Genomic DNA, 13,606 nt, shown 5'->3' with positions numbered 1-13,606 from the left:
GTTGGTGTCGTGTTCCTGTTCTTCCTCCACTAGAGTTTAGACTACAGTGGCTTTACTGTGCGGTCCGTAGTACTTGTTCCATACAGCGTAACTCTGCTGCCGTGTGCCCTTTGTTGCCGCCTGCCACCGCTGCAGAGGATGCGATGGAGGTGGACGAGGAGGTTGGCTGCGGTGAGGAGGAGGTGCAGGCCGTGGAGGAGCTGTGCGTTCGGCTGCAGCAGCTCACGGCCGGGTGAGTCCCTCCCCTCTGCTGCTAATTATTTACAGGGTTACAATTGCCGTCATGAAATTGTTATTCACCAACTCGCACTGAGCGGAGTGGTGAGGGTTTGGTCAAATCCAAAGCACGGTGGAGAGGCGTTAACTACCTCGCCTGGTATACAGGAGATCGTGGGTTCCATCCCAACCCTGACGCCTGCACTACGGTAACGCCATTGCCTCCTAGCAACAGAGCCATTGGAAGTTTGAAACAAAGCTCATGGTCGTGACTGTATCGTGCTCAGCGTCTGGTAGACGCTTGTTAAGGCCCTTCCCATTGTGCAATCCATAGCCTCAGCTGAACTTTCGCACCCCCCTACAGCCACTGAAAGTATTACGGTAAACAAAGTGCGCCCACTTCAAACATTGTCGTTTCATTGTACAAACAATTCGAATCATTTAAAACGTGATAACATGTGGAATTTTAGTGTGAGTGGTTTATTCGGCAGTGCTTTAGTCAAAGGTAAGTGTTGCAGAGTGGATGGTCCTACCATGAAAAAAAAATTAAACGAGTTATGACATGTCACACGTGCAAAATATTTTTGGGATAGCCCGCACCTCCATATACCCCGCAGGGTCTTGTTTTGTTTGTAAAAATTGGTCTACCCCGCGGGTTATATGCGGGAAAAAACGGTACACCTTCAGTGGTGCTTTTTGTGACTGGACGCTTGGCACTTTCGGGCCTGTGCTCTCAAAAAATTGTTAAGAATCAGTATCCGGACCTGGACTAGGTCGACTCGGCCTAAAAGAGTTTTGTGATGTCTGCCGCCAGGGCGTACGCGTCGCGCGTGCCGGCCAGCCGGCTGGCCCGCTCTGTGCGGGCGGGCGTCGCGCCGTTCCTCCGCTGCGCCGCCACCTTCTTCTGCCTCCTGCACGACAGTCCACCGCCCCCGCAGCTGAGAGGTGCGACATGCTCCCATCGCTGCGAGATCCGCCAACCCCTTCGACCAAACTTGTCGGGTTGTATACGTGCACCCTACCGCGGCTGGCTTAGACCGCTGTATAAATATGAGTATTTTTGTTCCCGTGCGATCTCTTGGCTCGCAGAAGCCAGCGGGCTGGAGTTTGAGACCCTCTGCCGGTACCTGGCGCTTCCCACCAACCTGGCGTCGCTCTTCCAGATCCACGGCGCCTGCATCGATTCCCTCCTGCGCAGGTCCATTTTCTGTGTGGAGTTTGTATGCTCTCCCCCCCCCTGTTCTGCATAGGTTTCCTCATGGTGATCTGGTATCCTCGCATAGCTAAAAAAAAAGTTATACAATGTAACTGGTATTGGCCAAAACATCCTAATGGTGCAAATTACTCGATTGGAATCACACACAGCAACGTCGACCCCTACTGCGACAATTAGGCACGACGTGCCAGAAAAAAAACTATTGGTGCCTGGGAAAAAAACGTAGGGTGCACAACTTAAACCACCAACACAATCGGCAAGATGAGCCCCAATCTGGGGATTTAAGCAACACCGAGTGACGTGATTCCATGGCTTGATCCGTCAGGGCCATTCGCGGACACGGCTTTACATTCTCCTCCTGAGTGCAAAGAGTTCCGTATCAGAGCATGTTTGTTTGCATGTTTTGCCACAAGTACGTGTGGTTAATGCAGACGTGGAGCCTTGCAAAAGGTGTCTATTTGGTATTTGAACATTTTAATACCTGTTTTATTGCCAGAAGGGTTAATGCCTGTTCCTATTTTTTAATCATTTTGATGCTGGCAAAAAGGTATCCTAGTAAGTATTGGTACTTGTGTCCACGTGTGAATGTTTTTGTATGTTCTGTCATCATATATATATGTGTGTGCGTGCGCATACGTGGCTGTATTATCACTTACCAGCACTTGCCGTAAGAGTCTATGTAAGAAATACAGGGGGCCTTTGTCTTGTTGTGTGTGTGTGTCTTTTTGTCTAGGTTTCTTTGTCGCTGCTTGTAAGGTGTAAGGTGATCGCTTACAGCACTTGCCCCAACAGTCTTTGAAGGCGATACAAGGGATCGTTGTTTTTGTATATAGGGGAGTGGTAGTGCAGTGGTTAGTGCATTGTGCTATGAACCCGGTGACCCGAGTTAAATTCCAGCTCACAGCCAAGACCAGTGATGATCATCTGAACCGGTCCTGGGTCTCGCCTCGGTCAACTCAGTCTCAAATGAGTTCCTAATGAGATGTGTAAACATCACCACCACACGGGACACAAACGTGGCTGGGTGCGGCGCTGGCCACCTTACCCTCGTGTGCCATGCCGGCCTTCATAGGTGCTACTCGCGAACAGCACTTGCCTCAAAAGTCTGTTAAGGCTATACAGGGGATCTTTATCATTATATATGCGTGTGTGTGTGTGCTGTAGTTGGTGCTCGGCTCCGGGGGTGACACGACTACTCAAAGGAGCAAGAAGCGCAGTCACGTGAGTCGTCCACTCGTAGAGAGCAGCATCCCATCCTGTGCTCATCACGACCATCGCACTAGCATCGCCGCTGCCACCACCGCCATCACCGCCACCGTAACCCTCGCCACACTCATCACCGCCGTTGTCGTCACGGCGCTTGCCTGAAACACTTTGAAGGCGAGGATTGGTGGATCATGTAGATGTGTCCAATCTCACTCGCGTTATCAACTTTAGTGTAACATCACATGCCATCCCATGATATACATTCTCCAGTGCAGCGTTCACAATGGGTTGTTTTCGGCTGTTGGTGGCATTGTGCTGGGCGGCAGAGGGAAGAGTAGAATAATGCATCGTTGTACTGTATTCTATGCTCCCACATCTATGCTTCCCACTTTCACAAACCCGTACTGACCGGCGTGGTAAGCGTGGCCAAAATCGACCGACGGGGGATCTTTGTCTCTGCAGGTTTCCACGCGAGGAGAACAGACTCGTGTCCCTGCCAGATGATTACAGCCAGCTCATCAACCGCACCTCGCTCTACACGTGTGTGCCTCACGCCGTGCCACGTGCCCGAACACTCGCCCTGACCTGCAACGCTAACCCTAGCCCTGGGCCCATTACACTGGTCAACAAAAAAAAAATTCTGGTCGGGGCTTTTGCAGCTGTTTTAGACTAATGTCAAGGTGCTGATTCCAAATCTGGTCTCAGATTTGCTCTATCACATCATTTTTATGCTATCGGCATACCCCATTTTCATTGATTTTACCCGAAATTAACTCTGTCACTTATGATTGCAAGTTGTTGCGAGTCAGTGACTGCTTTAGTGTTAAAATATTGTGCTGTACTTTTAGGATAGTGTGTTTATAATATCATTTTATGTAGATATCCACATTTATTTAATATTTTTCTTCTGCAGTTTTTATTGAAAATGCAATATTTGATATCTCAAAAACCTGATGGGATAGACAAAAACTGATGCCAGATTTGGAATCAGCACCCCAAAATTACCTTAATACCGTTGGAATACCTTATGCCAGAAAAAGTGTGTTGACCAGTGTTGTTGATGTTAACTTTACACAATAACCTGAATATCACACGACCTCTAGCCTAAGCACGAACTCTATCCATGATATTAAAATTAACTGTAATGTCTAACCTGACTAAGTTTTGCTCCAACATCTACTACCATCACTCTGCCTCTGACATCAATGCTGCCACTTATTACAGCATGGGCACCACCATTGCCACCTTGACCCTAACCATACGTTACGCGATATGTCCAAAAACCACGTCCTTAACCCCCTACGTTAACACTAATCTCAACATTAATACGAACCCTAACCATGACACTAACCCCTAAGACCAATACCATATCAACCCTTATCCTAACACTAACCCTAGCTGAACCTTATCCTAACACTAACAGAACCCTATCCTAACACCAACCCTGACCCTAACATCAAGACTAGCCCGTGACCCAACCCTAATGCAAACACCACTTTTACCTCTAACCTAACACCAAGCCAAACGATGACAAAACCATAAAATCCTCAATACAAATCCCAAACACGAACTCAGACCCCGACCCGGACTCTAACCCTCCCCCCACCCCCGTGCCGCTACAGCTGCCCGAACGGCGGCGCGGAGGGCGATGCGGCGCGCTCGATGGCGCTGTGCCTGCTGTGCGGCGCCAGCTTGTGCTCGCTCTCGCTGTGCTGCCAGACCACGCTGGGCTCGCGCACCGTCGGGGCGTGCACGCTGCACGCGCTGCGCTGCGGCGGCGGCGTCGGCATCTTCCTGCGGTGAGGAGGCGCCACTCGGCCTCGCGCCGCACTACCGCCGCACTACCACCGCACCGACAGCACAACACCACCGTCCACTTTACATCCATCCCACGTCGCATCCTGCGCACCCGTCCCACGTGTCATCTCACGTCCTGTATATCCATCCCACGTGTCCCTTGCGTCCTGTATAATATACATCCATCGCTGCCCGTGCTTTCCACGCAGGGTGCGCGAATGTCAGGTGCTGCTGCTGGCAAACCGGACGCGTGGCTGCTTCATGGAAGCGCCTTACCTGGACGACTACGGGGAGACTGACCAGGGCCTCCAGTGAGGCTCTCCCCACCCCACACACCAGGGCCATCCGTTGTATCTGGGCCAACTGACCACCGCATCTCTGAGCATAAGCCCAGCATACTACGCATGGGGAAACAACACACCCGTTTCTGTTCTTCCAAAACTCATTATGCAATCTTGTCGAGCACTGGGTAATTGTTTGTCTCTTGACATAAAATAAAAAACATTTTAGTGCAATCAGCCTATGGGGCTCTTCCAGACCAATGTTATACACTGACATTTATTTAAAAAATTCAAACCCTGGACCGCTTTTTAAGTTAGGGGTCTCATCGGCAGTCAGGCTTGTCAAACAAATGCTGCCAACTTGCCGGAACGTATTGGTGAGACAGCTCTGGCCTACTAGGGTGGGGACCTATTCAACACGAAAAATAATCGCGTGCAACCCCATCGTGCGTCATCGTGGCTGTGGAGTGTTTTTACGTTGAACAAGGAAGGACCCCGTACAATGAATATCCGCCAACCCGGCAATCATTCACTCAGCAAGGCTGACGTTGCCTTTGTCTTTGCAGTCGCGGCAACCCGCTGCACCTGTGCCCAGAGCGTCTGGCCGGCCTGCAGCGCCTGTGGCTGGAGCACGGCGTGCTGCACTCCATCGGCCACTCGCAGGAGAGCCAGCACCTCGCCTACTCCTGGGAGCTCTTCTAAGGGCCCGGCGGTCGTCCTGCTGTAGCACCCACCCCCCCACCTACCTACGCAGCCGGCCAGCTACTCGGGAGGGTTGGCCAGCTAGTGAGGCAACCGGGGCAGGCAGGCAGTCAGTCGTTTATACAGCCAAGCCAGCAAACCGGCCAGCATGCCAGTCAGCCACCGAGTCATCGATCGTCCTTTTTCCACTGCCACATCTGAGCCGAGCCAGCCACGGGGGCCCACGTTGTGGTTTGCCACTGACCGTTTGCCGTGCTGAGGCGGAAGGAAACCGTAATAATAACGCTGGGCCTCGTACAACTTCTAAATCTACGTTGGGGGCCAAGCAGGGCCAGGGAGGGGTTAACGACACGTTCATTGCGCATGTCGTCGGCAGCGTGGCTCGGTTTACTGCAGTGGAAAAATTATCTGCACCTCCTGACTCGCAACGGCCTGGCTCGGCATGACCCCTTGGCGTCGCTCGGATGTGCCGGTGGCTAAGGGTCTATGAGGTCATCCAGTGAGACAGGTGGTTGGTCATTTAGCTGGGTAGTTGGTGAGCGAATTGGTCAGAAGGTTGGGCCGTGGTGGACCGCAAGGTCTGGAGTGTGGGTAGTCTTGAAACAGTATAGCCATTGCTTATGATGGTGGCTTGCCCTGATTTAACCATTTGTTTATAGCTGTCATTTATGAAATCAATTTAGTCATAAACTTTATTTGAAGCTTTCATGACTGCAGGAATTACTCTTTGGTTCTTTCGGTAAAGGCATGTAGAAAGAAAATAATTTGTTTTCTCTCTCTCTCTGTGTTGTCTCTCTCTGCTTGTGTGTCTGTCTATGTGTCTCCGTGTCTGTGTTTTGTCTCTCAAATTTAGCAATCTTTGGAAGAATGTAATCAACCAGGTGGGGTGTTGACTGTTGTGTTAGCCGACTCTCTGTGTTGTATTGCATTATATTTCTAAGTTTACTCGGTTTGTTTTCTCATTCAGTCTTACCTGATCACGATTGCTTGTGTTGAAATCGAAACGTCGTATTCTATTACTTAATTTATTTTCTTTCTACGTTACTTTACCAAAAGAACCAAAGAGCAATTTAGTCATGTATTCATACCTCTGTACCCGTTTTCTGTTGCAATGTGAACACTAAAATAGAAAAAAAGGAAGAGAAAATGGACCTTTCCCTCGTGCTGGATATCAAGTTGGGGGTGGATATAGATTGAGTGGGAGGAGACTGGTGCTCGTGGCAGATGGCCTCGTGAAAGGAGGGGTGAGGCTACAGTACATTGCACCCACGAACTGGGTCGCTCATTTTCGCCTTCACAGTTTTTTTGTCATCCCGTTTGATCGCCGGTATTTTTCACAGCATGAGCACCGTTAAGCCACGGCCCACTGAGGTCACCCTGAAATATTACTTGGGTCTCACTAAACCAACAGCGGCTTAAGCGCGCAGTCGGTGTCGACTATCGATCACACTCTTTGCAATTGTGCAGATTCAACTTCCGTGATAATTTTCCAAAATTTTTCATCGGTCTTAAGTGATTACCCCAATATCTGACGTTGGAGAGTTATTCACAGGTAAGCTCTTGAAATTCCCCCCTCCCACTTCACCCCCACCGCATTTTCAATTTACCACCACATCGAAACGTTCTGTCTCTATACACTTTCGTAGGAATGTTCTTGTTTTGGCCTCCTGTTGATTTGAAGCAGTGCCATTGGCAATAGCTTTGGCCGGTCGCACGCGTTACTGTCACAAGGAAAATAGAAATGGCCACTGTGTCGGTGAAGTTTTTATGTTCGACCGTAAAATGGTGGCCATCGAACACCGGCGACGTCAAACGCAGCGATCTTTGGATAAAAGCTCCCACTTCAAAGCCGCAGCCGACCAACCCCTTCTTGATTTTTCAGAATTCTAATATTTTATTATTATGTTCTGCATCGCTTCGTATGTATGTGCGTGTTTATGTTGAACTTCTTCCGCACCGTACGTAGTCACCCTTCGTTACAAGCATTTGGAAGACACCAAGACAAATTGCCCGCGTATCTTACACCGTCAAAGGTCATAGTTTGAGTGATGGTTCTGCCGTGAAACATTGAAATCGGTTTTGATTACGGGTTCTTTATCGTCTGTATCTACTGGCCGATTATACTGCATGTTTTAGGTTGCCATTTCTTGGACTATGTTTCATTATGAGGCCTGAGAATCGTCACTGAACATTGTCATTGGTGTTCAACATTGGCTTGGCAGATTTTTGTGCTTTTCTTCTGTCCACGCCCGTGAGCTCCTTGCCGTGTGAAGAGAGTCATTGCGGGCGCGACGCACACGCGGTGTGGCTCGCGACAAACGGCAGGAGACGCGTGCTGACATTTTCACGTCTCATTGTTGCGATGCAGCTGTATGCAGGCAAATAGAAATACGTGTTCTCCAGATAAACACGCGCACACATATACAAAATCTACAGTGTATCTACATGGTCACACTACGTAAGCATTGTAATATTTGTTTCTGGCTTATATGGCAAGTATTTCTTTGTGACGATGCGGCCCGGACAATGTCCTAGCAACTTGGGCGATCGCTGGATGGGGTGAATTTGGAAATATAGATTGTTGCATAATGCCCCCCGAGTAGTTCTGAAAACTGGCCAGGGTATAGGAACACAATGGCCAGCTTGCTTTTGCAAGTCATCTCACCGTTTCCTCTGTGTGTGTGTGTGCATGCACGCATCATCAGAAGTTTGTTGACTGTGAGGGAAGGGCGAAATATATTTTGAAAGGTTATATCCGGCCAATGGGACGTTGCTGCGGTGTCGTGGTTCGCGCACTGAACTTGCATTACAGAGGTCGCAGGGTCGATTCTATCTCCCGGGGTGGCAGTCGACACAGCCGTGCAAGTTTCTTAAATCGCTCGCCGCCTCCTTCATTCACCCAGCAGTATAAAAAATTGTTACGCCACAGTTGGTAGGTCACGTGTGGTGGGGTAAAGTGTGGGTACGCCCACCTTTTCCAAGACGTCTCACCAGTGCGGAAGAGTAGACCAAGCACCCTCTTAGAGGGGGATCTTTAGAGCTCCCTCCCGTGGAGGCCTTTCCTCCAGCGGTGACGTGAGCCAGCAGTTCCAGGGCTGCTCCTCTCTCCTCCAGGTTAGCCATGCGACAACTGTTTTCTCAATATTGACCTATTTAGTGAAAAATACATTGAAGTGGGGGTATCCACTTCGTCTGTGTGGGGGTTTCTCCAAGCACTCCGATTTCTGCCCACACACAACACGAGGATTCAGAAACACGAGGTTTTCTGAACGTCTCAACAAGGGTGCCACGGTGGCTAGGAGATGTTAACCACCTCGTCTGGTATACAGGAGGTCGTGGAATCGATGGCGACCCTCACGCCTGCTGTATATTTGGAGTTTGCGTGTCTCTTCCCGTGGTCACGTGGATTTTTCTCCGGGTCCTCCGGTTTTTCCCTCCACATTTACAAAATGCGTTTTTAGAGTATTTGGCTGTGAAATAAATTTCCACACGATAAGCCACTTAGTTGAGCTATCATTTGTGGCCAGGTCGTTTCTGAAAAAGAGCTGTATATAAACTCAGTGGTGGGCCTTACCTGATCAAAAAAAAAATTAGCAGGGCCCCCTTCCGAGGTCTGATTGTACGAAGCGATCCATTTACAGACACCCCACTCATGACCCCTCGCATGATCAATGGCCCTGGCTTGCTCATTATCATTGCAGCGCATAAGCAAATCGAACCGGGCTGTTTGGACACAGTACGTCAGGACAGCGTGATGAGATGTAAAACAATGCGCATTGAGTGGTGGCAGTTGACTTGTGGAGAGGCGTTTAATTACAATGTTTGCTCTACGATTTCCCCATTATTTTAGTGTGGTGTGTCTATAAACAGCTGGTCACGTATAAACAACATGACTTCTTATCATAATCGTTGCACGGTCGTTCTACACGGCTTCCTTGGAGCGCTCGAACACACAAATAGGAAGATCACAATTTCAAAATCACGGCGAAAGGTCAAACTCAGCCCATAATCTTTACGGGATTCATGACACGAGTACTGTATCGTGCCACATTTTAAAACGTCAAAAGGGTTTTCGACCTGTATACAAACTCGCCTGCCCTGGCAATGCCGAGTGTCCGTTGCATCGGGCAGCGCTGAAAAGAGCCATCGATGTCCCGTGCTTCGACGCTTGTCGCCAACCCAACGTGGGAGAAGGAATGGTCAGTCAACCTCTACGAACCACACGGCGTGGGGAGGGCCCTCATCCAGCAGTGGATTGACAAAAGGGCGGCACGTGCACATGAATACACGTGGGACCCCCCCCTCCCCAACTCTTCTCTAGTTCCTGTGCGCCCACACGTGCTGGTTGTGGTGGAGCAAGAGCAAGCGGATGGGTTTGTTAGTGCTGTAGCCCAGTGTACAGAGCTGTATACTAGTGCAGATTGTTTTGATTCAATAAATCTTTATGCATAAAATAGATTGGGCGTTTTGTCAATTCCATTTTTCGTGTGTGTTTCGTGGGGAGCGGTCGTGTAGTGGTTAGCGCGCAGCGCTACGAACCCAGCAACCCGGGTTCGTTTCCCGCTCACGGCTTTACACCAGTGACGAACATCTGAACCAGTCCTGGGCCTCTCCTAGGTCGACTCAGCCTCAAATTAGTACCTGGTGCCGGATTATCCTAGTAGCAAAAGTATACGTATGCTACGGGCCCCGCACTTTCAAAGGCCCCGCGCTAAATGCTTTCAAGCTATCAATTCCGGTTCAGTGATTCTGCACTTGATCTATTACTATAGTACTATACTGCCTTCAACTTTTATTAACGACTGGGTGTTTAAGGTGAGCGATTTGTCGTATTATCTGGCTGTATAGCAAATGAAAAAAAAACTTTACTATGCAAGTTCAAAATTGTGTTTTAATTTTTATTTATTTAGGGCCCCTTTATAACATGCTGCAGGCCCCGCACTAGCTTAATCCGGCACTGCCTGGTGCGGTGTGTAAATATCGCCACTGCGGCGACAAAGGCGGTCGGGCGTGGTGCTGGCCACCCACCTCGTGTACCGTTTACAGCCTTCATAGGTGCTTGCTAACAACACTTGCCCCAACAGTCTGTTAAGACTATACGGGGGATCTTTGTAATTGTGCTGATTTGGAGTACCTGGTGCGATGATGGCAGAGGTCGCAAACGGGTTTTGATTCCTTACGCGTACCCGGCCGCACCAGGGTCGCAAACGGGTACCCGTACCCAGCCGTACCCGTACCCTACCCGTACCCGGCCGGGTATGGGTAGGGTACGGGTATCGGGTACCTGATTGTGACCTCTGGGATGAAGCCATGTTGCAGGCGCGGGTGGGTTCATTCTAGGAACTTGAATTGTGAGAAGAGACAAGACGTTGGGAAATGAGTAACAAACGGTTACTCACCGGGTGCGGCCGGGTACGGGTAGCCGGGTATCGGGTAGGGTACGGGTATCGGGTACCCGGTTGCGACCTCTGGATGATGGGTAAACATCGCCACCAGGGAGACGGCATGGTGCTGGCTACCCACCCACTTGTGTATGTTGAGCTACTACATCGCGAAACGTGCGAATCGAAGGGTGCGGGTCTTAGTAGTTGCTCGCGAACGTCAATTGCCCCAAAAACCTCGGTTCAATTCCCATGTGCAAATTCTTGTCTATAAACATGATCCTGACTTGAGGCCAATTTTACCTTGAATTTAGTATCAGTTGCAGTGTTGTAGACTTATGCCTGGTTCCAGGTCGATGTGATACCGGTGTATTGAGTCCAACCGAGTCGCAGACGTTATTTTGGGAGTAACACTATTTATTCTGCATAAACACGCAACACAACACGATCTACACTCGGGTCTCGAATGCCCATCTAACCCACGCTACCGCAGAACTAGACACGGTTCGCTATCCCGGTCTGGACCACGTGGCTAGAGGCTTCTTCTCCCCGACGTGGATCTTCTTCACACCAGCAACACGAAGAACCTCGAGCTCCTCACGGAGCCCTCGTTACATGCCCCCGGGCTGGGGCTGGCTCCGCCCTTCGCCCCGCCCACCTTCCAGGTCTCTCGAGCTCCTTCTCGAAGGTTCCCGAGAGCTCCTTTGGACCACGTGACTGCCCCACGGCCCCCGTCCACCGGTGGCCCCCCTCCAATATCATCTGGTCACGTGACAGCAGGTCAACCAGCGTATCGTGCCCCAACGTAACCCCGGCTGGCTGACGCTCCCTCTCGCTCCCTCACCGGCAGCCCGCACCGCACGCTGCTCGTGGTGCCTCCGCGCTACCCAGCGCTCACCCAAGCCCCGCTAGGGCTGGTGGTACTACATCCCGTAACCCGGGCTGCCCATAATGACAACACATTACCCGCCGTGACTTCGCAAGCCCCGGCAACATAGTGACAAGCACAGTCACGACACCGGTATTGGTCAGTGCTCACTAACTGCACGAGACCGAGTCACGTCCCTGCCGTGACACTCAAAGACAACCATGTCCCAGCGTAAAGCCACCGTCTGGGCGGGACAGTCCCATGATCGCAAAGGCTGCCTCGTCCCAAAGCTCTTGTGAAAGTTGGGTTTTGATCAGTGCCGGCCCGAGCCTCTTGGGGGCCCTAAGCAGAATTTGATTTGGGGGCCCCCCTCCCACCACGCAGACTCATCTGTGCTAGAAGATTATTGACACAAATGTCACACTATAATGTTATAGCGAATATTATAAACGAATACAGTGAGGTTATGTATTAATAAAAAATAAAAACAACACTTAAAATACTTCACTCTTTTATTAAAACTTCTGAATACAAACGGTCACAAAAAACATATTAAATAAATTATTTGCAAATGTGCATTAAATGTGCAATCTTTTAAATAAAACCAAAATAGACAAACATTAATCTAATCAAAAATAGAATGTTACAAAAAAAAAGATACTTAAATAATGAAAGCAAACATAAGAACAGCAAGGGTTCAACAATGTCAACTGTACAACAATGACCTCAAAATCGTTCCTTCCTAGCTTTTCTGGAGGCAAAGTCACTAATGACATCATTGTATGGTATTGCTTGGCCAACTTTGTTATTAATACTAATGACTGCAAGTCCACTTAGTCTTTCCTGGGCCATTGATGATCTCAAATATGTTTTTATCAATTTGAGCTTGGAAAAGCTCCTCTCTGCTGAGGCAACTGACACAGGCAGAGTGCAGGCTATCCTGAGAGCTACCCAAAGATTTGGGTAAAGCTCACACATCTCATTTTGTGAGAGGTATGTGAGAAGCTCAAAGGCAGTCATCATAGTTTGGGGAAGTTCAGGAAGACTCTCTATCTATCAACGTGAAATACACACCTACTACCTAGATAAATGTATATTAATAACATTTCACTGTTGTGGCGGGGATTTAGCTCTGGTGCGTTATATTACCACTTTTATGGCTTATAAAAATATCATGAGTCATGACTAGCTAGCTGCTTCCTCAAGTGACGTGAGCACAATTTGTGCTGCTGCTGCACAAAACATACTGTAAATAATAATGCAAACATACCTTTATCTCGCTCTTTTTTCTCCTCCTCGGTCCTTTTCTTTTTTCTTTTTTCGGCACCAGAGGGATACGTCCTTTTTTGTGACATGGCTTAGGCGTATTTATTATCGTGACGTACAATTGCGCGCACCTGCCCGCGCCCGCGCCCGCGCCCACGCGAATTGTCAATGAGCCGTGACATCCGTGAGCCGTGACAAAGCAGCAGTTGTCGACAGAATTTTCTTGTCTTGAATCATTTATTCATTCATTCATTAATTCATTTATATCACTTGTTTAAGTTATTTAATTGTAAAAAAAACGATTCGGGGGCCCCCTGGTGGCCAGGGGGCCCCAAGCAGCCGCTTAGTTCGCTTATGCCTCGGGCCGGCCCTGGTTTTGATTGTACATCCGGAGTGTCGTCGTGAGACTCAACTTGCCGTCGCTTCCTAACAGGATCGAGCTGTCATATAGAATGCATTAACAATGCAGCGGTGGTGGATGTTAGGGGCCAAGCAACCCAAGGAGGCAACTTTGTTGCCAGGGTGTGGTGTGTGTGTGTGTGAACTTGTCCCATGCCTTCAACTGTCTGGCCAGTAATAGCAACAGGAGACGGTGCGGTAATGGTAACCGGCACTTTGGTGCGCAGGACGTGCGCGAGACCTGTGACACTGACTGCCAGAGGTGTGGACTCGA

At 49.5% G+C, this 13,606-nt stretch overlaps 1 protein-coding gene across 2 annotated transcripts in view; it reads left to right on the top strand.

Moving 5' to 3' along the window:
- Positions 1–9,874, top strand: part of LOC144728946 (E3 ubiquitin-protein ligase UBR2-like) — a 51,357-nt gene extending 41,483 nt beyond the window's left edge. For both annotated transcript variants that reach the window (XM_078608717.1, XM_078608718.1), the window contains exons 40-47: positions 136–232; positions 1,031–1,161; positions 1,306–1,414; positions 2,597–2,653; positions 3,101–3,178; positions 4,261–4,437; positions 4,645–4,746; positions 5,283–9,874. In XM_078608717.1, the coding sequence (XP_078464843.1) occupies positions 136–232; positions 1,031–1,161; positions 1,306–1,414; positions 2,597–2,653; positions 3,101–3,178; positions 4,261–4,437; positions 4,645–4,746; positions 5,283–5,418 (887 nt within the window). In that variant the 3' untranslated portion in view covers positions 5,419–9,874. The remainder of the gene's footprint in view (positions 1–135; positions 233–1,030; positions 1,162–1,305; positions 1,415–2,596; positions 2,654–3,100; positions 3,179–4,260; positions 4,438–4,644; positions 4,747–5,282) is intronic.
- Positions 9,875–13,606: the final 3,732 nt, after the last annotated feature.

This window comes from Lampetra planeri, chromosome 30 (genome assembly GCF_965212315.1).
Source record: "Lampetra planeri chromosome 30, kcLamPlan1.2.h2, whole genome shotgun sequence".
Lineage (NCBI taxonomy): Eukaryota > Metazoa > Chordata > Hyperoartia > Petromyzontiformes > Petromyzontidae > Lampetra > Lampetra planeri.
The sequence above is the reverse complement of the archived record's forward strand: the minus strand, read 5'-3'. Positions and strand labels throughout refer to the sequence as shown.